The sequence below is a fragment of the Lepisosteus platostomus genome, chromosome 26 (genome assembly GCF_059453375.1).
Source record: "Lepisosteus platostomus isolate fLepPlt1 chromosome 26, fLepPlt1.hap1, whole genome shotgun sequence".
In the NCBI taxonomy this organism is placed as follows: Eukaryota; Metazoa; Chordata; class Actinopteri; order Semionotiformes; family Lepisosteidae; genus Lepisosteus; species Lepisosteus platostomus.
The window spans coordinates 14,805,713-14,829,827 of record NC_142636.1 but is presented as its reverse complement, the minus strand read 5'-3'; the positions used below and the strand labels follow the sequence as shown (position 1 = coordinate 14,829,827).

The window sequence follows — 24,115 nt, the reverse complement described above, 5'->3', positions numbered from 1 at the left end:
CTCCTCCTCCTCGCCGCCTTCCTCTTCCGCTGCTGCCTCAACCTCGCCAGCACCTGCACCTCCTCGTCTTCCTCCTCTTCGTCCTCCTCCTCCTCCACGACCTCCTGCCCGCCCTGCCCGGCCTTCACGATCAGCACCTTCATCTCGCTGACCTGCCGCCCGCCGGAGCAGCGCCGCGCGGCGCCCAGGGGCGTCCTGCCGCCGGCGTGCAGCCGGTACACGCCCAGGTGCTTCTTGCGGTGGGTGATGAGGTTGCCGAGCTGGGAGAAGGTCTTCTGGCAGAGCTCGCAGCGGTAGGGCCGGGCGCCGGTGTGGGTGTTGCGGTGGTAGCGCAGCTCGGCGGGCACGCGGAAGGCCTTGTGGCAGAGGTCGCACTTGTGGCGCTTGAGGTCGTGGCGCCGCAGGTGGCGCTCCAGCTGCGCGCGGTCCTCGAAGCCCTTGGCGCACGCCTGGCACCAGTGCGCCTTGGCGCGGTGCAGCTGCAGGTGGCTGCGCCAGGTCTGCACCGAGTTGAAGGGCTTGCGGCACTGGGCGCAGTGGAAGTCGGGCGGCGCGTCCTCCGCCAGCCGGTGGGCCTGCCGGTGCGAGCCCAGCGCGGCCGGCCGGCTGAAGACCTTGCCGCAGTCGGGGCAGGGGTAGGCGCGGGGCGGCGCCGGGGCGCCGGCGGACCGGTGCAGCTTCTGGTGGTTGCGGAAGGACTCCAGGTAGGAGTAGACCTTGCCGCAGACGGAGCAGACGTACACCGGCTTCCCCTCGCGCGCGCGCCCCCTGATTGACAGCTCCTCCTCCTCCTCCTCCTCCTCCTCCTCCTCCTCCCCACTCCCGGCCGGCTGCTCCCCTGCGCCCTTCCAGATCTTGGACCTCCGGAGGCGTCTCTGTTGGGGGTCCCCCTCCGTCACCCCCTTTTTCTTGGCAGCCCTCTGCGCTCGCTGGCCGTGGACCTGCAGGCGGCCTGGAGACGAGAGAGAAAACACCAATCAGTCCGACCGCAGGCTGTCACACCCAGCAGGGATGGGCGTCACCCCGACACCTCGACAGGCGTGGTTGCTGGGGCGCTAGGGAGTCACCCCGACACCTCGACAGGCGTGGTTGCTGGGGCGCTAGGGAGTCACCCCGACACTCCACAGAGTTTGATCCTGCTGCAGGGGCAGGAGCCATTGGCTGGGTCACCCCACCGCACCCCACCCTCAACCCGAACTCCCGAGGGGCCGGCCCAGCTCGTCTGCGAGCGGACCTGGGCTCAGCTGGAGTCCCGCGCTGCTGGCCTCTGCCCTCTCGTCCCCGAGGCAGCGGCAGCTGTGAGCAGGAGCTCCGCAGGGCTCCCCTCCTCAAATCAAAGGCCACCACCCAGGCCTGGCAGGGTGGAGGAGCTGATCATGACAGACCAGGCTTTTCTTCCTGGTGGATCACCAAGAGGTTCTCAACAGGGGTCGTCCTGCACCAGCGGCCCCACTGCACACAGATCGGGGGAGGAGAGAGAAACTGCAGCACCAGGTGGACTAAGGGGGAACTTTAAGGAGGACAGAGTGGACAAGAACAGAGTGCAGTTCAGTCAAGACACCAGGGTGAACAGCCCTACTACCGCAAAAAAACAATAACAAATCAGGACCTCCGTTTATCATCTCATCTGATGGACAGCTCCTTAAACAGCCGTGTTCCTGGGCATCCATCTGTGTTCAACTGCTGAATCCAATTCAGGGTCGTGAGGCAGCTCGATCCTATCCCAGCAAGCCAAGGGCACAAGATGGGACACACCAGGACACCAGTCCATCACAGGGCACTCAGAGCAGGGCCAATTGTCCCAGAAACCAATGACCCACAGGCATTTCTCTCAAATAAGAAAAAACTCACAAAGTCAGGCACGCAGACAGCGAACCAGGCTTGGAACAGAACCCAGCACACTGGGACGCTGGCGAGGAGAGAGCACCACCTCCTGGCTGTCCTCAGGCCTGCCCAGCCCAGTCCAGCCCCTACAAGGAGGCAAACCTGTCCAGAGCCTCCGAAAATTTGACCAGGGGGGCCCTGCGTTCGAACCCTGTGTGGGACACTGCTGCTGTAGCCTTGAGCAAAGAGACTCCGAGCAGATCACTGCCCAGCTCGGGCAGCCACGCCCAGGGGCGAGCAGGCGAAGGAAGGCGAAGTGGGACAGGCGAAGTGGGACACCGACGCACTGCAAGACCAACACAGATGGGGGGGGGGGGGGGAGCAGAATACACACACACACACACACACACACACACACACACACACACACACACACACACAGGGCTGCTCTGACCACTCACTTGTGGTGACCTTGAGGCTGAATCAGGGAAACCAGGATGTGAGGAAGAGGTGCAGGGGTGCAGGTGCCTCACTGGAGCATGGCAACACCCCAGAGAGAGAGGATCCAGTCTCCAGGCGCGTGTTCCTGGGGGGGCCCCTGTTCTGACCCAAGCATGGCCTGGGATGGGGGGAGTGTGGGGCCTGGAAGCCCCCTGTGACACAGGGGCTGGACGCAAACACGATTCTAACGGTTCTCCCTCAGAAAGGGGAGCGATGAGGTTCTCGTCACCCTCGCGTCACCCGCAGGCGCAGGAGGAAGAGCCAGGGAGGGGGCTGAGGCTGAAGAGGAAGCACAGGGCTGGTGGTCAGGCAGCCCCCCAGCGTGACCGCGGCTGTTCTGTGGACAACACCCTCAACCTCCCAGGAGACGGCTCCCTGTACCGGCAGCACTGCGATCTGGCCATCACGTGACCAGCCCCCTCTGGACCGACAGGGCCCCCTCGCTGTCTGACCAGTGATCACGTGACCCACCCCCTCTGGACCGACAGGGCCCCCTCGCTGTGTCTGACCAGTGATCATGTGACCCACCCCCTCTGGACCGACAGGGCCCCCTCGCTGTCTGACCAGTGATCACGTGACCCACCCCCTCTGGACCGACAGGGCCCCCTCGCTGTGTCTGACCAGTGATCATGTGACCCACCCCCTCTGGACCGACAGGGCCCCCTCGCTGTCTGACCAGTGATCACGTGACCCACCCCCTCTGGACCGACAGTGGCCCCTCGCTGTGTCTGACCAGTCATCACGTGACCCGCCCCCTCTGGACCGACAGGGCCCCCTCGCTGTGTCTGACCAGTCATCACGTGACCCGCCCCCTCTGGACCGACAGGGCTTAGGGTTTACCAAGGGGTAACCTACATTCCCCACTGGACTGGGGCTCTCGGGGAACCAAGCTGGCCAGCCCTCGCGAGGGAGAGAAAACCCGGACGAATTATTTAACAAAACACAGGACAGGAATTTGAGAAAAAACAGGAACTTTCATAATGTCAAGAACCAACAGGCTTTTCAGTACAAGTCCTCTTATGTCATTAAATCTTTATATGTACATTTGTACAGCATATTATACAGAGAAAAGACACCGGAAGAGAGAAAAAACACCTGGGTTTCAGAATAATGACCGGGATTATTTTTTATGATGTGAAACAGAGACTTTTTGGGTGTTTAACAGTCAAACCCAGGTTCAAACCCTGGCTGCTTCTCAAACCTTAGTTTTCAATTCGCGATTCAGAGGTTTTTCTGGATAACTCCCCTTCCACCCCAACTCCCCCCCCCCCCAAAAAAAATACAGCAGTATGTTGTCCGAACCGAGAACATAAAAACAAGAACTACACAACAGTCCCTGTAGTGGCTCCCCATGAAGACGAAGACTCCCCAAGAACGACCAGAGCAACGTCCGCACGTCTCAACAGGGGTCCGAACGGACAGCGCTCAAGCTCTCTCCAGGTCCCTGCCTCCCCCCACAGAAAGCCCCGGGGGGGCGAAGGAGGCTTCCATGTTCCCATAATCCTCTGAATCCCATCCCATCGTCCTCCTCCCCGCCCCGGCCCCGGCCCGGCGGATCAGACGCGGCCCTGAGCGTGCTCGATGTAGTGCTGGTGCAGCTTGCTCTCCTGCCCGAACGCGATCCCGCACTCGATGCAGGACAGCGGCCCCTCGCCCGCCCCGCCCCGCTCCCGGGGAGGCTCCCTGCCTCGCTCGGCCGGCCCCGGCCTCCGGGCGAACGCTTTCGGGCACAGGGACCAGCGGAAGGGCTTCTGGCCCGAGTGGGCCGCCCGGTGCCGCTGGAGGACGGGGCTGGAGGGGAACCCCATGCCGCAATCGGGGCACACGTGGGGCCGGGGGTCCAGGGGAGGACTCGACGGGGCCGAGGGAGGAGGAGGCTGAAGTTCCACTCCGGGCGCGTCGTCCACCTCCTCGGGCCGGTGGCCGCAGTCCAGCTGGTGCCGGTCCAGGTCTGACCACTTGGCGAAGGTCCGGCCGCAGGGCCGGCAGGCGAGGTCCAGCCCCCCGCCGTCCGCCGCGCCCAGGCGGTAGCGCAGGCTGACGGGCAGGCGGCGGCGCACCTCGTCGTGCCAGGACAGGTGCTGCTGCAGCTGCGCCTCGGACCAGTAGCCCCGGCAGCAGAGGGCGCAGCAGTGGGGCCGGGCGCTGGCCAGCTGCCCGTGCGCCTGCAGCTGCCCCCGGCTGGAGAAGGCCTTGCCGCACTTGGGGCACTTGTAGAGGCACACGGCGCGCTCGGGCGAAGGCGGCGGGGCGGGCGCGCGGCGGGGGCTGGGCAGCTTCCTCCCGGCCTTGGGCAGGCCGCAGCCCTTGCGGTGGTTGTACAGGGCGCCCTGCGAGCTGTAGCTCTTGTCGCAGTCGGGGCAGGGGAACGGCTTCGGCGGGGCGCCCTCCCCCCCGCAGTGCTTGTACCACCAGTGGGCCCCGAGCCCGCCGGGCCGGAAGAAGCGCTCGCCGCAGTCGGAGCACGCGAGCGGCCTGCGCCTCTTCCTCTTCGGGCGCTCTCGCCCGCCCGGCCCGTCCGAAGTCTTCGGCGAGGGGTCGCCGCTGTCCCGGGACTCCCCGAGAGAGGAGAAGGGAGCCGGGAACGTCCCAGGGACAGGGGACGCGGCTGGATTCGGTGGGGGAGACGGTCCAGAAGCTTCCGATCCCGGAACCCCTTCGGACCGCGAGGACGTGCCGTTACCCTTGCCGAGGAGCTGCCCGGCCCAGGACCCCCCGTTAGCGCTGGGAGGCGGGTCTGCCCCCGAAGCCCGGAGTGCGGTCCAGGCAGCGGCGACGAGAGCGCGATCTCCGATCAGGTAGCCGTGGCTCTGCATGTGAAACTGCAGGGCTGTGGCGCGAGAGAACGGCTTCCGGCATTCCGGGCAGCTGTAGGGCTCCTGGGCGCCGGCGGCGTGACCCCGCTGGTGCTTGAGGAAGCAGGCCAGGGAGCGGTAGGCCTTCCCGCAGACGGCGCACTTGCGGAGGACCTTGGGAACGCAGCGGAAGCCCTCCCGGGGGGCGGCCCGCTCCTCGCCCGGCGGCTCGGCTTTGCAGTCGGAGGAGTGCCGGCGCCGCCGGTGGTCCTGGAGGGCCACGGGGGACCAGAAGCCCTTCCCGCAGGCCTCGCAGCTGTACATCTTGGGGCCCAGGAGGGTCTTCCTCGGGTCGAAGCCGCCGGCGGCGGCCGGGCGGGGGCCCGCGGAGTGCTGGGCCTTGCGGTGGGCGTAGAGCGCGGCGGGGCTGCTGTAGCTCCCGGCGCACTGCTGGCAGCGGTGGGGCCTGGGGCCGGCGTGGCGCCGCTGGTGCGAGCGGAGGGCCGAGAGCCGGGAGAACCGCACCCCGCACTCGGGGCACTCGCGGGCGCCCCCCTCCCCGCCGCCGGTCCGCTTCGGCAGCGCCTGGCGGCCCCGGCCGGCCCTCGGCCGCCTCCGCCGGCCCCGGTGCCACAGCCGGTGGCAGCGCAGCGCCGCGGCGCTGGAGAAGCTCCTGCTGCACTCCAGGCACTCGAACGCGTCCTTCGCTGGGCTCCGCCGGCCGGCGCCCGTCTCCTCCGAGGAGTCGACGCCCAGCTCCACGTCGAGCTCGCTCCCCCTCCCCGGTCCGAGAGGGGCCTCCGGCTCGCGCCCCGAGTCCTCCGGCCCCTCCGCACCCCGGTCGCCATCCGTCTCCTCCGCGCCCGACTGGGGGCTCCCCCCCCCCGGCCCCCGCCCCGCCCTGGAATAGGACAGCGTCCCGATGGCGAACTGGCGCGGCGCGGCCTCGTCGCACAGGTACAGCTTCTCGCCGGGCGGCTCGGGCGCGGCGCCCTCGAGGGCGTCGGCGTAGCCGTCGCTGTGGCAGAGCCGGTGCGAGCGGAGGGCCGAGGCGCGGGAGAAGCGCCGCCCGCAGTCCTGGCACGCGAAGGCCTTGGTCTGCAGCTGGCACAGCTGGTGCAGGAAGGACTTGGCGGGGGCCCCCCCGCTGTGCGCCGCCCGCCGGTGCCGCGCGCAGGAGGCGGGCGAGGAGAAGACCTTCCCGCAGTCCTCGCAGAGGGCCGGCGTGCCCTCGCGGCCGAGCGCCTGCCGGGCGTGCCAGCGCTGGTGGGTGCCGAGGGCGACCGCGCTCACGAACTCCTTCGCGCAGGAGGGGCAGACGAACGCTCTCTTCCCTTCCTTCGTCTCGGGGGGCTTGGCGTGCGCCCCGAGGCGCTGGTGGGTGCCCCGCTCCGAGAGGAACGCCTCCCCGCGGTCGGACTCCTCGGGCAGCCTCTGGCCCTCCTTCTTCACCCCGCCCTCCTCTTCCTCCCGCGGCTTCGCCCTCCTCCTCGCGCGCGGGCGGGGCAGCTTGAAGAGCTGCACCTCGTGGCCGCGCCGGTGGGCCTCCAGGGCCGAGACGCGGGAGTAGGACCGTCCGCACTCCGGGCACAGGAAGGCCCTCTCCTTCGGCCGGGCCGGCTCGGGGGGGGCAGGCTGGGAGGCCGCCCAGTGGGAGCGCTGGTGCTTGAGGAAGAACGCAGAGGAGACGTAGGTCTTCCCACATTCCGGACACTCGTAGCTCCGCCCCGCCGGCGGGGCCTCCGGCTGGGGGGCGGGCCCGTGGCGCGCGGCGGCGTGCTCCTGCAGGTGGCGCAGGTAGGCGTCTCTCCGCCCGAAGGCTTCGTCACACTCCACGCAACGGGAAATCCACTCCCCTACAAACAGAAAGGGGAAAACTTGTGTCAGGCGACTCTCCAGCAATCCGGACACGAGGGGATCCAGGGGGGCTGGTCCGGGGGGTGGCGCGCTGTCCGGGCGCAGGGAGCGCTGCTGGGCGAGGCGTGACATCAGGGGGCTGCTTGTGCGCTTTTATCCAGGGTGCCGAACCACGGTGGGGATAAGTCCCGGACGAGGCTGGAGGCTCAGGAACGCCCCGGGAACGTCCATCGGCATGGGACGCGCTCCTCGAAGAGCCGAGCTGGCGCGAGGGCGCAAGGCGCTTTCCCACAAGTCCTCTGGGGCGCCGGGGGGGGCCGCCGGCCTTTCGACGTTAACTTGGAACGAAAACCAGGAGCTCGAAGCGGAGGGGGAACGCGGCCTGCAGGACGTGACCGGGCGCCGGACCCTCCTGCCTCCGTCCCCGAACGGAGCACAAGCGCAGCGTCCCGGGTTTAACCCTTCTCCGGCCAGGACACGCTCGGACGGGACCCCGAACTCCCGGGGCAGGAGGGGCGGGGGTGCGGACTGGCACGGCAGAAAAAGAACATTCCAGCTTCAAGAACAGTGTGACATGCCAAGGAAAACCACACCCCACCCCGAAGGATTGCCGGGTTCCACAGTACTGCCCCCCACGCACCCAGTCCCTGGGCAGAAAGCACAGCTAAGCAGAGACAAGAGAGATGACCGGCCACACGACCCGCGACACACAGCACCACGAGCACAGAATCTCCGGACTTGTTGATGCAAGAAGCAGATGGTGGCAGGATTCACCCCGAGCCCCAGTATTGCAATACTGGCTTCACGCCCGAGGGACACGCACACAGACGCACCCAACCACAGTCCCACAAGAGGACTCCCACCCTTCCCACTGGTCCTGGGACCTGGGAAACTCAGAGGTGCATAAGGCCGACACACATCATGAGGGCAGTCCGTTTCCGCTTCCTCAGCTGTGCAGGAGTATCAGGCACTGAGCAGCTGATATATACCTGTATTATCACCACATCCACTAACAGGAGGGACAGCCGACTCCTTTCTATCTGTTGAATCAGCTGAAGAAATCCTCCCTTCCTGGGGAGCTGTGCATACAGCAGGGCACTTCCCAGAGTACATTCAGTCTCCCCATGTGGGATTCGAACCCGTGACCCCCCAGTAACAGGTCCTGAGCCCCCAGTCTCTCCCCCACGCTGCTGCCTGTATATTAACACTGGGATCTGTATTAATCCAGATCAAGTCGCTTGAGCACAGACTCTAACGTACAGCGATGACCTGGAGACGGAGTGCAGTACTGCTCCTACCCCAGGGGCACCGCAGTGCTGTACCCACAACTCTCCAGTGACCGCCTTCTTTGGGGGACACCCTTCAGGGAACCCGGAGAAGGCTCCACAACCAAAACGTTGTGTTTCTCTTCTTCTCTTTCCAACGTGGAATAAACCCTTTCTTGTTGCTTTGCATGCTGACGCAGCTCCTTGCTTGAACTCCTTTTGTACGTGAAAGCTGTAACTATCTGTGCTGTATCCAGTGTAGTAATGAGAGCTCACAATCCGGGTAACACTGAGGTCCTGGAGACGATTTTGCTTTACAGCAGCGTCTCCCTCCCAGGTACAACAGTCACGCCCCACCAGCACTCGAACCCTCAACCCGCTCCTCTCTCGTTTGCTAAGGTCGTCACACGTCTCCGAGAACTTCTTCAGCGGACTCGGGTGAGAGCTTATCAAGACCAGACCGGACCGGACCTGCCACCGATCACGGCCGACCCCGGCACCCCGACACGCGAGGACGTTTGCTCATCGCGAGCGCGGAAAGCGAGCCGGAGCCCCCCGCTGTCTGCCCGAGCATCACCCTCTACCTGCCCCCCTCCTCTCCCGCGGCCGGGGGTCTGAAAGGGAAGCGAGCGCGGTGCCAGCTCATCCCACCGGCCCTCGCCAAACGCCACCACACTGGAGCCCCACTGGACCCCCACTGGAGCCCACACTGGAGCCCCACTGGAGCCCCACTGGAATCACACTAGAGCCCCCACTAGAGCCACACTGGAGCCACACTGGACCCCCCACTGGAGCCCACACTGGAGCCCCACTGGAGCCCCACTGGACCCACACTGGACCCACACTGGAGCCCCACTGGAGCCCCACTGGAGCCCCCACTGGAGCCACACTGGACCCCACTAGAGCCCCACTGGAATCACACTGGAGCCACACTGGACCCAGACGCACGCGTGTGCACGCCGCCCGGTCGCGCCGCGAGTTTATAACCCAGCTCACCGCTAACGAAGTCGGCGTCTCCATCGTCCGGCCCGCCTCGCTCGTCCTTGATGTCCGCCCTCTCATCCACGTCCTCCTTGACTTCGCACAGCCGTATCTGAAAGAAGTCTTCCTCCGGCTCCTCTTTGATCGCCGGGGACGGGCTGCGGCTGAGCTCCGCAGAGGCATGGCGCCTGCTCTGCCCGTCCGCCTCGTACTCGTCCCGGCTGGTGTCCTCCTCTTTAATCCGCCTGCCGTTCACCAGCACGGCCGACGGGCTCCCGGGGGCCAGGTCCCCCGTTTCCTGGCGCAAGAACCCCCCGTCAGCTGTGCAAACAGCAGCCATATTCCGCCTCGGCCGCCTCTCTGCAATGCCCGCCCGGGGACCCTGAAGTGACGCAATCACCGCTGACTACTTCCTTAGCGACGGCCTCTGTCCGTCTTAGCAACCGCGCTAGAGCTTGTGGGTCAGTCAGGACACGGGTATTGGGTATATGAATCATAGGACACAGGTTAACCCCATCATGAGCTAACTCAAAGGCATGAAAACACGCGTGTGGTTTCTCAGTGTGCTTTGTCTGGTCACGGAAAGAAGTAGCTAACAGTTAAAACCACTGCTGAAAAACCTTTCAGGCTATATATCGAAATATTTAAGCAAGTGAAGAAATTGCTAGTCGCAGAATTCTATGTTCACAAGAGATCCTCACTGACCACGTTACCCCAACGCGACCTCAATACCTATTCAACGAATTATATTATTAAAACAATTGTATTTTATCACAATGGGGAGGATTTAGGGAGATCTCTCTTGACCTGTTGTAATTATTAACATGAAAATACTGTATAAGAAAGCAACTGAAATTATTGTTGATGCTATTTAAAAGTATAATTTCTAAATGGGAATCTTATAGACTATATTGTGTGTGGGTGTGACTCAAGCTCCCTTATCTAGAGCGTATTTATCAAAGTTGGATATACATTTCTAAAAATGTATCTTATAAATGGCAAGCTTGTTCAACACTCCCACCCCTTTCTGTGTAAAGAAGCACCTCCTGTCCTGACTGAAGGATCTCATCCAGCTGTGTCTTGAGAGAAGTCAGAGTATCAGCTTCAACCACATGACTGGGAAGCTTGTTCCACACTCCCACCACCCTCTGTGTAAAGAAGAGCCTCCTGTTCTTGGTTTTAATTGTACTTTTCTGTAGTTTCCACTTCTTGGCCCAATGTCATCAAGAGTAGGAACATTTCTTGACTGAAGACCAGGGAGTAGGTACAGGACTAAAAACCCTTCTCTGGGCTGAAATGTTTTTTGATCCAGGTGTACAATTAAGGGCTTTAATAACCTGATTAGTTTAACACTTTTTTAATTGATCATCTCTCAGGAAACATTGGGATGCTCCTTTTAAACTATTACACATTTCAATACATGACTTTCAATCCCCAGCCTACCAGCAGGCGAAGACTGTGACAAAACGGCTGTTAAAGAGCACAACTGTTTTCAAACCTTAGACCACCACGTATTTAGAAGAGTGGTATAATGGTGACCTATAACCCTATATTAATCCCAACAGCAGAGGGCACTATGCAGGCACACACAAGTGTTTTCAATTCAAAAACACTTCAAAAACTGCAGGATTTATTTTATTTTTTAAGAAAATAACCAAATTAAAATACTGGAAACAAAAGCAATGTTTTTCTAGGCTTTGCCAGCTCTCCCCCACTGCCATAACAGAGACCAGGGTGACACCTCTCCTCTTCCCGAGTTTCAACAGGCCTGACATTTCAAATACGAACAAGAAAAATAAACCAGTTCTTTTAAAAAAAGACTTGTTGGCATTGTACCTGACAAAACGTCTTTACTACTGGGTGCCTTCTGTCTGGATGGAGTAGCACTTAATAGACAAGACAGGAAACTACACTAAAAACCAGAGGAAACACCAGACAGTACAGACATCATAGACATTTTAAGGCAACAGGATTCTGGGCCTGGTCTTCCGGTGACTGTACTGAGCCAGTAACTTTCTTCATGTGTCCAGGTTCACAGTTCACAGTGACCTTTAACCCCTCAATGAATACACTCAGAGCCCCTGAAGCACTGGGGTCTAAGGGACTGAGCTGAGCCAGTTACTGTCTTCATGAGCCCAGATTCACAGTGACCTTTAACCCCTGACTGAAGACCCCCAGAGCCCCTGAAGGACTGGGGTCTCAGGAGTTGCAGCAGTTTCTAAATGCTGCTCTTTCACAGAACCCTAGCGTACCCAGTTTTCAGTCTAGCCAAGTTTCCAGTCAATAAAATGTACTTGTAACTGTACTAATTAGCAGACAAATTAGAAACAGACCTTCTAAATGTTTTCAAAACCTCAACATCAAGGAGAACTCAAGTCTATACTTAGGGGACATTCATGCAGATTAAAAACTGATTTTTAAAAATAATGTCTAAGAAATACGCTAGCTTAAGAGGCCTGTTATGTAATTCATTGCACATCGAACAAGGACACATGTGCTGACAGCTGGGAAGGAAGTTCCTGTTCTGTGTCAGCCCCCCCACACTGGGTCGGTCCTGTCTGCCCCCCCACACTGGGTCGGTCCTGTCTGCCCCCCCTCACTGGGTCGGTCCTGTCTGCCCCCCCACACTGGGTCCTTTCTCTTTTATCCATCCATCTTCAGAAAGACGCTTAATCCTGGTTTACGTTTCTCAGGAAGCTGGACACTGTTCCAAAAGCACAGGGTGCACATCAGGAGAGACACACAACAGCCTAGATGGGACACCAGACCGTCACCAGGCGCACACACACACTCAGGCCAGTCCACCACGGGACACGGACACACGGACACACGGACACACGGACACACACACACACACACACACACACACACACACACACACACACACACACACACACACAGGAACAAATCAGAACCCCAAGAGTTGTGAGGTAGCGCAGCCTGAACTCCCACCTCTTCCTTCCCCCACCCCCTGACCAGCGCCCGGCCGCCACCTCCAGCGTCGCTGCCCCCCTCCTCCATCGGAGACGACTGAACCCCTTCTGAACTGGGGTGCAGGGGGGGGCTGGCTCCAGAGACTCCAGGTAAGCGGAATTCCGTCCGTGGCTGCGGAGAGCCCGCGAGTCTATGCCCGCTCCCCAGGGGGCGCTGTCTCCGCCGGCGAGCCGGTGGCGCCGGCGCCGCCCTGCTGGCCGTGCCCGTGGCTGCGCCGGTGCCGGTTGAGGTTGGAGATCTGGTTGAAGCGGCGGCCGCAGTCCTCGCAGCGCCAGGGCTTCTCGCCCGTGTGCACCAGCAGGTGGCGCGTGAAGTTGGGCGTGTTGGTGAAGCCCTTGCCGCAGAGCGGGCAGCGGTAGGGGCGCTCGCCCGTGTGCCCGCGCTCGTGGATCTTCAGGCTGCCCTGGGACAGGAAGCTGCGCCCGCACACCCGGCAGGGGAACGGGGGCTCCGCACACGCCAGAGGGGGCGCTGCCGCCGCGGGGTACCCCTCTGGACTGGGCCGCGGGTCTCGGGGTTCCCCCGCTTCCAGCGCGCACCGGGACGCCTTCTTCTCCTCTCCGGCCTCCGCACCCCGAGCTGCAAGGACAAGATCACCCCCAGATGTCACTCTCCGCCACTTCAGAGACCCCCAAACTGCACCGGCTGCCCCCAGCCAGAGCGCAGGTACCCCATTGGCTCTGCTCAGTCCTGCGGTCAAAGACCCCCGACTGCCATTCCTAACGGGAGCAGGACTCCGGTCGAATTCGGAATACTGCTCATCCGGAACACCTGCTCCACACCTACGCAACCAGGATACGTGGGGTAAGTCCGGCCAACTTCTGGGCAGCGGTATTCCGAATCCGCATGACACCAGTTTAAAAACTGCCCTTCGACGGCAAGTCGGAGGTCCTGAACAGCAAGCGATGTCCCGGAGTCGTCTGGAAGCTTCGTCATGAGTTCGGCTTCTCAGCAAACAGCTGGGATCGCTGATCGGAGGTTCAAAACCGGAATTAAAGCCATTAATTAAAGCCAGGTTTGAACAGGAAGGCAAATGGCTGGACTACTGCTTTAATGGACCAATATCATGGCCCAAACATTGCTTCAGCCATCAGCAGAGCTGGGACACACCGAATAAAAGCAACAGAAATACAGTTCTTGTGTGCTTTTACCTCTTCCTGCTGATTGGTTGCTCCGCGGCTGGAGGACGGTTCTCTCCAGGTCTCTGGATTCTGATTGGTTGGCTGCCGGCCACTCCTCCTTTACCAGCCCCGCCCCTGGCGATGATGTCACAGGGTCAGGGAGGTCGTCTTGGGCCGTGACCCCAGCCGAGGCATGTTTTGCTGCTGCAACAGGAACGACAGAAGGTTATTAGAAAAAGAAAAGGCTCTTTTCAAAGAAGAAAGTTTTATTTTCTTTACTGACCAGCTAAATCACTTCCCATTGTCAAAGCTAACTAAGCGGCCATTTTGAACCAGCAGCCCCAGCTGGGAGACACACAGAGGTCACTCTGCACCAGCAGCCCCAGCTGGGAGACACACAGTGGTCATTCTGCACCTGCGGCCCCTCTGCACACAGATCGGGGGCAGGATCAGAGAGAAACTGCTGCACCAGGTGCACTAAGGGGGATCAGACAGTTCGGCCCGGGCAAACGTGTCCCCAGCGGTACTCACCTCTGACCTCTGCCCTCTGCGCCGCTCTCCTCGCTGGCGCCCCCTTCCTCTCGCCCGCCCCCTGCGCGGCGCCGGTGCCGGGGGCGTGGTGGGTGCGCCGGTGCCGCAGCGCGTTGCCGGACTGGTTGAAGGTGCGCCCGCAGTCCTCGCAGCGGTAGGGCCTCTGCCCAGAGTGCACCACCTGGTGCTTCTTCAGGTTGGAGGCGGACGTGAAGACGCGGCCGCACAGCGGGCACACGGCCCGCCTGCCCCCGGCGGTGCCGATGCCGTGGATCACCTCCTGGTGGCTCTGCAGGCTGGGCACCGAGCCGCAGGTCACGCCGCACAGCGAGCAGATGTAGGCCTCCCGCGCCGGCCCGCCTCCCGCCCGGGCCCCGCGGGGCCCCCTCTGCTCCTCTCGCCTCCTCCTCGCGGCCGCCCTGCCCCCGCCGGCGCGGCCCCCCTGCGCCTGGTGCGGCGCGTGCGTGCGCAGGTGGTTGCGCAGGTGCACGGTCTGGATGAAGGTCTTGCCGCAGTGCGGGCAGCGGTAGGGCCGGTCCTGGCTGTGGGAGCGCAGGTGGCGCCGGCAGTTGGACACCTGGCTGAAGCGCCGGCCGCAGACGGGGCAGCTGTAGGGCCTCTCGCCCGTGTGCACCTTCCAGTGCCGGTGCAGGTTGGACTTGCAGGTGAACCGGCGCCCGCAGGCGCTGCAGCGGTACAGCCGGGCCCCGGGGGGCCCCCCTGCCCTCTGCGCCCCGCCTCGGCCCTCCTCTTCCTCGCCCTCCTCATCGCCCAGCCGGTCAGGCTCGCCCTCGGAGGCGCCCCCGCCTTCCTCGTCTCCTCCTCCTCCTCCCCCGTGACTCCCCCGCTGCTCACCCTCGCTCCCTGCCAGCTCCTGCTCCTGCTCCTGCTCCTCCTCCCCCTCCTCCTCCTCCCCCTCCTCCTCGCGCGGGCTGACGCTCTGTCCCGGCGGAGCCAGGTGTGCCTGCTGGTGGCGCCGGCAGTTGGACACCTGGCTGAAGCGCCGCCCGCAGACGGGGCAGCTGTAGGGCCTCTCGCCCGAGTGCACCTTCCAGTGCCGGTTGAAGTTGGACTTGCAGGCGAAGCGCCGGCCACACCTGCCGCAGGTGTACGGGGGGCAGCGGCGCCCCCTGACCGGCGGAGCGGGGGTCCCGCCGAGCTCGCCTGCCGGCGGCAGCCGGAAAGTCCTTCCTATTTCCTCTTCTTCCTCCAGCTTTGCTCCTGTGTCTCCTGCATCTTCCTCATCATCATCATCATCATCATCGCCGCCCACCACCACCACCGAAATGCCCCGCAGGTCGATTGCCCCTCCCAGATCTTCTCCGTGCCCTCCCCCCCCTTCGTCACTGTGCCGGGCTCGTCCTTGGCCCCCAGGGCTCCTCGCTGGGCTGGGGGGCCCGCCCCCTCTCCCCCCGCTGAGGAAGGGTGTCCCGGACGCCTCTTCTTCACACCCCTCTTTCAGCTTCTCCTCCTCCAGCTCCTCCGTCCCTGAAAAACACAGCACGTGCCTGTCAGTCGGACTCCCGGTCCTCAGCAGCCTGAGCCACTCCAGGCTCTCTCCAAAGCAGCTGGTGGGCAGACCAAGGGAGAGGGAGGTGGACAGGGGGTGGACAGGGGGTGGACAGGGGGTGGACAGGGGACATTAATGCTCACACGACGGTGTGTCTCTGCAGCCGGCAGGCCCTGTGGCGAGTCAGAGCGCTGTGTGAGCTGCCGCTTTGCGCTGGTCCAGCCCGGAGTCCAACTCGCCGGGTCCACTGGCCGGCTTTCCCTGGAGGGACTGATCCAGAACCGGAGTCTCTACCTGCCGCTGCGTCGCGTCTCCTCCTGTCCGCTGTCCCGATCCCGGGGCGCTCCGGGGCTCCTCCAGGACTCCGGGGCTCGGGCCACGCCCCTGCCTCCTCCTCCTCCTCCTCCTCCTCCTCCTTCACTCCCCCCTGGAAGAGGTACTCGCGCAGGCGCCGGGCCGGGCCGCCCCGCAGGGGGGCCAGCAGCTGGGCCAGCCCCCCGTCCTGCGCGCCGGGGGCGGCGTCGCGGAGGGAGCCGGCGCGCGGGGGGGCGTCGCCCTCGGCCTGCAGCCGGAGCCGCTGGCGCACCTGGTGCTGCAGCAGGTGCGCCAGCGTGGGGAAGCCCTTCTGGCGGGAGTGCGTGCGCACGTGGCGCCGCAGGTTGACCGCCTGGTTGAAGCCGCGGTCGCAGACGGGGCAGCGGTGCGGGCGCTCGCCCGTGTGCACCAGCAGGTGGCGCTGGAAGTTGGAGAGCCCGGCGAAGGACTTGGGGCAGTGCGGGCAGCTCAGCAGGCCCTCTCCCGTGTGCCGGCGCCGGTGCAGGCCCAGCGTCTGCGCCGAGGCGAAGGGCCTGCCGCAGATGTCGCAGGAGAAGGAGCCGGGGGCCGAGGAGGAGGCCGCGGGGGGGCGGCTCCGCGGGGCCCTGGCGTGCGGCGGCGGGCGGGGGGCGGCGGGGAAAGGGGGCGGGGTCGGCGAGGTCACGGCCACGCTGTTCTGCCAGGCGAGTTCGGAGTCGGCCGCTACCACAGTATCGTCAGGGTTTCCATCTGGTGACGGAGGGAGACAATCAGGTTCAGCTCTGACCACCCTGTCCAGTCCTGGTCCTGGAGAGACTGGTCAGTGTGTCCGCAGGGCTGTCCAGTCCTGGTCCTGGAGGGTCAGTCAGTGTGCCTGCAGGGCTGTCCAGTCCTGGTCCTGGAGGGCCGGCCAGTGTGTCTGCAGGGCTGTCCAGTCCTGGTCCTGGAGGGTCAGTCAGTGTGTCAGCAGGGCTGTCCAGTCCTGGTCCTGGAGGGACAGTCAGTGTGTCAGCAGGGCTGTCCAGTCCTGGTCCTGGAGAGACAGGTCAGTGTGTCTGCAGGGCTGTCCAGTCCTGGTCCTGGAGAGACTGGTCAGTGTGTCTGCAGGGCTGTCCAGTCCTGGTCCTGGAGGGTCGGTCAGTGTGTCTGCAGGGCTGTCCAGTCCTGGTCCTGGAGAGACAGGTCAGTGTGTCTGTGTCCCTCACCTGAGTCCTGGGCAAGCTCGGGGGAGAGGCGAGGATCCTGGGACAGCACCTCCAGGATGTCCCTGCTGCCCCCTGCAGGGCCCATGGAGAACAGCATCCTGGAGTCCCGTCTCTCATCCCTGCGGATGGTCCTCTCCGCCTTGGGCATGGTGAGGGCACGCTCTCTCTCGCAGCCTGCGGGCAAGGGTTCGAGTTCACTGCCGCACAGGACAGCGCCACAGTGGAGCAGTGGGCAGCACCGCTGCCTCGGAGCTCCGGGGCCCTGGGCTCGGTTCCTGGGGTGCTGTCTGTGTGGAGTCTGCATGTTCTCCCCAGCTTTGCATGGATTAATTTCCCAGACATGCTGATGGGATTATTATGAATATGATTGGCATCTGGGGAAACGGGCCCTGGTGTGAGTGAGTGTGTCTGTCTGCCCTGGGACTGTACCCAGCTGACTGATGGGATAGACTCCAGCTCCCTCGACCCTGAGTCGGAAGCAGTGGTCCGAGACTTCCGGGAGCTCGTTTTTCCGCTCTGAAGCAGTGAGAACTCGCTCTGGGGTCGCACCCGTTTTGACAAGAAGACGAGGAGCTCAGGCTCCGCAGGGACGTCCCTCCCAGGATCGGAAGCCAGACCCTGACCAGCCTGATTTCTGTCCTTCCCCACTGTTTGGAACATCACTGCAGCAGGTGTCAGCTGCTGCAGAAACGTGACTTTGCTACCCGCTCCTACAGAGGGGGCATCTCACTGGGGCAAAGCGAGCCCACGAGCCCCAGCCTGGAGCCCGCAGCTGCGGGTCATGACTGTGCTGCTCGTGAACGGCACGGCCCACCACAAACAGCAGGAAGCAGAAGTGCTGAGCTCAGGCCGCGCTGCTCTGTGGTGGAAAGAGGCCCTGTTACCCGCCCACAGGGAGCGGACACGGGTTCGGCTCGGGCCGACACTCGGGAGAACGGCAGCAGGAGCTCAGGCGCAGGACGGTTAAGAGCACATGTGGATCGTAACCAGACAGCTGGGCCGCTCTGCTCTGGGAACTGAATCGCTGGAAGACACGGACCGGAGCGAGCTCGCCCGTCCAAACAGGGCACAGAGGACAGGCTGAGAGGAAGGGGTTGCGTTAGATAAAAGCCTTGTCGAAGCTCAGAGACAGCTCTTGGAAAGACTCCAAATTATTATTTTAAAAGAAAACACCTGAAACCTTGTAAGCAGCCTTATAATGTGGTATTATTTTACAAACTTCTGGGGAAAAGGGGTGCTTTCCGCCCGCAGAGTCAACGAGACAACAGCCAGGAGAGATATGTTCAGAAAGGCGGAGCTTCAGGCGGAGGAGTTTTCCTTCCGCTCGTAGCAATCGGCAGGAAGTGAGTTTGTTTCCATCGCCGCTGGCTGGCGGGGGGTCCGGCCGGGCCGGGCAGCAGGAAGGCTGCTGTGGGCATCGCGGAGACGAGCCCGCAGCGCTCGCACCCCGCAGACAAGGTCCGGGAGAGCTGGACCCTCGCCTTTAAAGGCAGGGAAGGACATTTCATTTAGAACAACTTGCACGGAAAGCAAGGTGCGCTCGGACGGACACCGTCCAGCTCCGATAACAATGAAGATCCCCTGAGCTACAGCCGCAGCCTCAACTTCTGTCTGTCATACCAGGAGGTCGGACGACTTGAGCCCTTTTCTTTAAAAAACAGGTCTACATCTCTACAAGCCCCTGTGCTCGCTATCAGTCACCAGGGCGACAGATGGGGGGGAGAGGGGTATGTTCCCACCCGATGAAAGAAGGAACAAGAAATGCCCAAAACTTACCCGATTTCGCCTGCTCCGAGCATAGCACTGATGACGTCACCAGCCCTGGCCGTCACAGCCCAATGATGTCAGAGCGAGGAGCGTGGTTACATCAGAGGGGGGCGGGCCCTTCATTGTGCTGCGTCCCCCATTGGCGCAGTGCCGATATTCACAAAAGCGGCCCGCAGGTTCGGTAAAAGAAGAGTAGAACACAGGGCCAGCGGCTGTGACACCGGTCCAAAGGAGTCCAGTCCTGGTTCTGGATAAGCAGCACCTTACTGTCTGAACTGGACTAATTAAACAGGTTCCAACAGCTCATCCGGTGCTGTAAAACGAACAAAATTACCCCATTGAGCTGAATGGCTCTGAACAAGCAGTAATAATAATAATAATAATAATTGCTTACACTTATATAGCGCTTTTCTGGACACTCCACTCAAAGCGCTTTACAGGTAATGGGGATCCCCTCCACCACCACCAGTGTGCAGCCCCACCTGGATGATGCACCAGTACTCTCCCCACACACCAGCTCTCAGTGGGGAGGAGAGCAGAGTGATGAAGCCAGTTCAGAGAAGGGGGTTATTAGGAGGCCATGATTGGTAAGGGCCAGGGGGAAAATTTGGCCAGGACGCCAGGGTAACACCCCTACTCCTCTAGAGAGACACTCTGGGATTGTTAATGACCACGGAGAGTCAGGACCTCTGTTTTACGTCTTATCCGAAGGATGGTGCCTGTTTACAGTCTAGTGTCCCCGTCACTACACTGGGGCATTAGGACCCACACAGACCGCAGGGTGAGCGCCCCCTGCTGGCCCCACTAACACCTCTTCCAGCAGCAACCTTAGTTTTCCCCAGGAGGTCTCCCATCCAGGTACTGGCCAGGCTCCACGTCCAAAATTTTGTGTTTTGTTTCCTCTATTTTTCAGCACGGAATAAACCTATTACTTGTTCCTGTCTCATGAATTAAGTTTAATAGTTATATCAGCTTTGCCAACATACATTGCAGGTTGTTCCACACCCCCACCACCCTGTGTAAAGAAGCCCTTCCTGTGCTGACTGGGGGATCTCGTCCAGGTGTGTCCTGGGACCAGGGAACCGGTCTCAGTAACAGGGCTGTGCAGCTTGGTCGGGTCGAGGGTCAAGGGTCAAGTCAGACAACAGACCTCTCCAGACTGAATCACTTTATTGGGCTTCCAGAAGAATCACAAACAAGTCCTGCAACTCTCTCAACAACACACTCTCTCTCACTCGCTCGTGCGCGCACACACACACACACTCTCACTCGCTCGCACACGCGCGCACACACACACACACACCACCTCCCCGCTCCGGCTCTTGCAACACCGAATCTCCCGGCACTGCGGCAGGAGTAAAAGTCAGCCCAGCTTATTTCTTCCCAGGCCAGGACACAGTCCCAGTGTCCCAGGTTCTGGCCTGGGGCCTCTCGAACCCGGAGCCGGTACCAGTGCCAGTGCAGTCCCAGTGTCCCAGTGGCCTCTCGAACCCGGAGCCGGTACCAGTGCCAGTGCAGTCCCAGGGTCCCAGTGGCCTCTCGAACCCGGAGCCGGTACCAGTGCCAGTGCAGTCCCAGTGTCCCAGTGGCCTCTCCAACCCGGAGCCGGTACCAGTGCCAGTGCAGTCCCAGTGTCCCAGTGGCCTCTCGAACCCAGAGCCGGGCGGCCTCAGATCTGCCCCTGCGCGTGCTGCATGTAGTGCTGGTGCAGGTCCAGCTCGCGGGGGTACGACCGGCCGCAGATCATGCACTGCAGGCGCCGGTCCACCGGGGGGCGCTGCAGGGCAGGGCTGCCGGGGGCGTGGGGGCGCCTGTCCTTCTGCGGCTGAGGCTGAGGCTGAGGGGCCCCCCTGTCTCCCGGGGGCCGCGCCGGGGGGGGCACGGAGCCACGCTTCAGGTCCTCGAGCCGAGCCAGGGGAGCAGGAGGAAGAGGAGGAAGAGGAGGAAGGAGGAAGGGCTTCGCTGCCCCCCGCGCGCCCCTCTCCTCCCCGAGATGGGGGGCAGCTGGAGGGGCGGGGCGGCGCGGGACGGCGGTGGAGTCCCGCTGGCGTGGAGTGGGCGACGCCCCCGCCGCCGCGTCCCAGCCTGGCGCCCGCCGGGCCGCCCCGCCCTGCAGCGCCGGCGGCCAGGCGAACTGCCCCCACGTCAGTCCATTACACAGCAGAGACCCCTGCGCCGCCCCCCTGCTGGCCCCCCAGGCAGGCCAGCCCTCCGCACCCTGGTCCCCCGCCCCGCCCCGGCCCCACTCCCTCCGGGGGTCCCCGGCCTCCGGGGGGCGCTGCTGCGCGCGGGCGGGGGTCTTCTGGTGCGCCGGCGGGCTGCCCGGCCAGGGGAGGGGCTTCCCGCCGGCGCCGGCGTGGGCGAGGAGCAGGTGCCGGCCCAGCTCCGCCTCCTGGCGGTAGGCCCGGCGGCAGTGTGGGCAGCGGTGGGGCCGGCGCCGGTGCAGCCGCCCGTGGGCGCGCGCGCTGCGGGCGAAGGCGAAGGTGCGGCCGCAGTCGGGGCAGCGGAAGGGCCTCTGGCCCGTGTGCAGGAAGCGGTGCCGGAGCAGGTGGCCGCCGAGCCGGAAGCGCTTGCCGCACAGGCTGCACTGGAAGGGGCGGCGGGCCCAGTGCCGGCGCCGGTGGGCCGCCATCGCCGAGCGGTGCCGGAAGGCGGCGCCGCACTCGGGGCACTCGTAGGGCTTGAGCGCGGCGTGGGAGCGCTGGTGCGCGTGCAGCGCCGGGCCGGAGGGCAGGCCCTTGCCGCACTCCAGGCAGCGGAAGGGGCTCTCCAGGGAGTGCGCCCTCATGTGGGCGTTCACCGACACGCGGTACTGGAACTCCTGGCGGCACAGCGGGCAGCGGTACAGCTTCTCCGGGGCGCGCCGGCGGCGGGGGGGGCGGGCTGTCGGCTGCCCCCCGCCAGTGGCGGCACTCCTCTTCCTCTTCCCGCTGCCCCGGCTCTCCGGACTCCTCCTCCTCCTCCTCCCCCCGGACACCGCGCAGCCCGGACCCTCCGCCGCAGAGCCTGGAACGACACGGACAGCGGCCCACCGGTCAGCCCCCGCCATCCTCGGCACCGTCACCGCACACAGGAGAAGCGCGCTGCTCGGAGTGTCTTCCTGTCCCGGGACACTGCCCCGCCTGCGCATATAGGACACCCATCCATTTCCTGACCACTCTACCCAGTACAGGGTCTGAGGAAGCCAGAGCCCATCCCAGTGAGCAACAGGCACAAAGCGGGGTACACCCTGGACTGGATACCAGTCCACCACGGGACACAGGCTTACACCCCCTGGACTGGACACCAGTCCACCACAGGACACAGGTTCACACCCCCTGGACTGGACACCAGTCCACCACGGGACACAGGCTCACACCCCCTGGACTGGACACCAGTCCACCACGGGACACAGGCTCACACCCCCTGGACTGGACACCAGTCCATCACTGGACACAGGCTCGCTCACACACACACACACACACACACACACACACACACACACACACACCCTTGCCCAGAAGCCAATGAACACACCAGCATGTCTTTGGAGCGTGGGAGGAAAAGCACCGAAGGAAAAGTCCGCTGACACCGGGAGACCGTGCAGACTCCCCACAGACAGCACCCCGGGGCCCCCCACGCTGTCAGGCAGCAGTGCGGACCACTGCGTCCCCCATTTCATCACACTCAATGAACCGTGGGGAAGCACATCTCCCCAGGTTATACCTGTCCTCATCAGTCAGGCATCGAGTCTATCGTCTCCCAGTCGTCAATTAAGGGTTCCGCCGCGGAACAGGGAGAGCAGGAGTTGGGAAGAGCTCAAGGCGTGCGCCCGGCCGGATAGTGCACCGGCCACACACAAGCAGCACGCACCCATCCGCCCCTAATTAATTATCTGTTTATTAACAGATAACTGGCAATACAGCCAAACCACACAAAGACAGAGGGAGTGAAGACGCCAGGGCTCGACACATAAACATTATTGAAGGAATAGTGTTTGAAAAAGGTTCCCTGCTTCTTTGTTAAGGAAGTTCTGCCACCGAAGGTTCGAGTACTAACAGCAATAATTAGTAAAACTACATGTTTTTTTAATGATTTCCGAATGCTTCTTTAGTTCATCGATGTTCACTCTGTGCTCTTAAGACAACGTGACTATCCTGGTTAATACAATCGACTCATCAACTACAATCGTAAATAGCTAAAAACAAAAAAAAAACATTTTTTGTATGGTTGCTGACCGGCGTAAGGTCATAGAACTTCCTCCCCTTCTCTCACCCGTGTTTTTGCGATTCTCGCTTGTTCCCGTGATCTGCCCGAGTGCCGGCGCCGGCTCGGAACGCGCCTGTCCCCGCTGGCTGGCGCAGGCGAGGCCGAGGATCGCCGAGGCCTCCGCCGGGGCTGAAAGAGCCGCGGTGGTGTTTTCTCTCGCCTGCACCGGGGCTTTCAGGACCCCGCCGCTGCCGGCCGCCGCCCCGCTGCCCTCCCCGGCTTCACCGTCGCGGCTGCGTGGGACGGGGGCCGATCCGCCGGCGGCCCCGGCGGGGCTCAGCGAAGCGCGGGGGTCCTGCGGGCCCGGCAGCGGCCCGTCCAGGGCGCCGTCCCGGGGCTTCTGCACGCACACACCGGCCATGTTGGGCCAGGACTGCCCTCCGTCTCCACCCCCTTCGCCGCACAAGCCTCCAGGCGTGTGACGTTACCCTGCAGACGAGAAGCGGTCTCTGCTGTGTCAAGAGCCGCGCTTCTGGACCGGTTTTTATTTCGCATTTTCCCACACAAAACACACCGTTTGTTTGGAAGGCTCCCCCCAAGGCGGTGATGTGCGTTCGGACCCGCGGGGAAGGTTTGCGTGGTAAAAATGTACCGGTTCTTGTGGACAAACTCCATATTCTCATAGTCGGGCTCAGCCGATGAACTAGAGACCTGAATACCATGTTTTACTTTTCTTTTACCTCATTACCAGCTCATGATTAAGGAGCTCAAAAAGAAGATTCAAAGGGCGCGTCGGTACTGGGGGTGAGAGGAAGCCGGGTGGCGGCTGTCATTGCAGCAGGTGCACCAGTAGGGGGCACTCTCTTCCCGCAGGACCAGAAGTTTTCGGACCCGTGTCCCGGGGAGAGGCCAGGACCCCGAACCCCCCACTGTGGGCCGCCCATCATATTAATGTGTTCTGTTAGGGTCCTTTTTGCATAATGCTCTTTTTGAAGTAATCAGTTGGTTGCAAAACCGTAAGTTTGTACATATATATATATTATGTAGATACAGGGGGGAGGATGAAGTCAGATGAGACACGAGTTGGCGCTGTGTATCAATGACAGCTGGGAGTTCTGCCTCACACAGACACACACACACTAGGGCCAGTCCATCACAGGAGACACACACACACACACACACACACACACACACACACACACACACAGAAGCCCAGAAGCCAATTAACCCACCAGCATGTCTTTAACTATAGGAGGAAACCAGAGCATGCTCCAACAACACA

At 62.5% G+C, this 24,115-nt stretch overlaps 3 protein-coding genes and 1 long non-coding RNA gene across 5 annotated transcripts in view; all 4 read right to left on the bottom strand.

Moving 5' to 3' along the window:
* Positions 1–1,605: 1,605 nt before the first annotated feature.
* Positions 1,606–2,127, bottom strand: LOC148640350 (uncharacterized). Its single transcript, XR_015930678.1, has 2 exons — positions 1,852–2,127; positions 1,606–1,718 (listed from the first exon to the last, which is right to left on the bottom strand). It is a non-coding gene; the product is annotated as an uncharacterized LOC148640350 (long non-coding RNA).
* Positions 2,128–3,279: 1,152 nt separating this feature from the next.
* Positions 3,280–9,777, bottom strand: LOC148640349 (uncharacterized). The gene is made up of 2 exons (XM_088621202.1): positions 9,239–9,777; positions 3,280–6,976 (listed from the first exon to the last, which is right to left on the bottom strand). The coding sequence occupies exons 1-2, from the start codon at positions 9,561–9,563 to the stop codon at positions 3,882–3,884; spliced, it is 3,420 nt and encodes a 1,139-aa protein (XP_088477328.1). The 5' UTR covers positions 9,564–9,777; the 3' UTR covers positions 3,280–3,881.
* Positions 9,778–10,564: 787 nt separating this feature from the next.
* LOC148640348 (uncharacterized) lies at positions 10,565–18,805 on the bottom strand. Of its 2 annotated transcripts, none has more exons than XM_088621210.1 (6): positions 18,655–18,805; positions 16,879–17,052; positions 15,674–16,423; positions 13,870–15,357; positions 13,369–13,542; positions 10,565–12,796 (listed from the first exon to the last, which is right to left on the bottom strand). In XM_088621210.1, exons 2-6 carry the CDS (start codon positions 17,024–17,026, stop codon positions 12,348–12,350), a joined length of 3,009 nt encoding a protein of 1,002 aa, XP_088477336.1. In that variant the 5' UTR covers positions 17,027–17,052; positions 18,655–18,805; the 3' UTR covers positions 10,565–12,347. The 2 variants fall into 2 exon arrangements, with proteins under 2 accessions (XP_088477336.1, XP_088477338.1); XM_088621212.1 differs by lacking the exon at positions 10,565–12,796 and adding an exon at positions 12,837–13,185.
* Positions 18,806–20,171: 1,366 nt separating this feature from the next.
* Positions 20,172–24,115, bottom strand: part of LOC148640345 (uncharacterized) — a 29,701-nt gene continuing 25,757 nt past the window's right edge. The window contains exons 4-5 of the mRNA XM_088621613.1: positions 22,900–23,319; positions 20,172–21,651 (exon numbers count right to left, since the gene is read on the bottom strand). Of these exons, the coding sequence (XP_088477739.1) occupies positions 20,315–21,651; positions 22,900–23,319 (1,757 nt within the window). The 3' untranslated portion in view covers positions 20,172–20,314. The remainder of the gene's footprint in view (positions 21,652–22,899; positions 23,320–24,115) is intronic.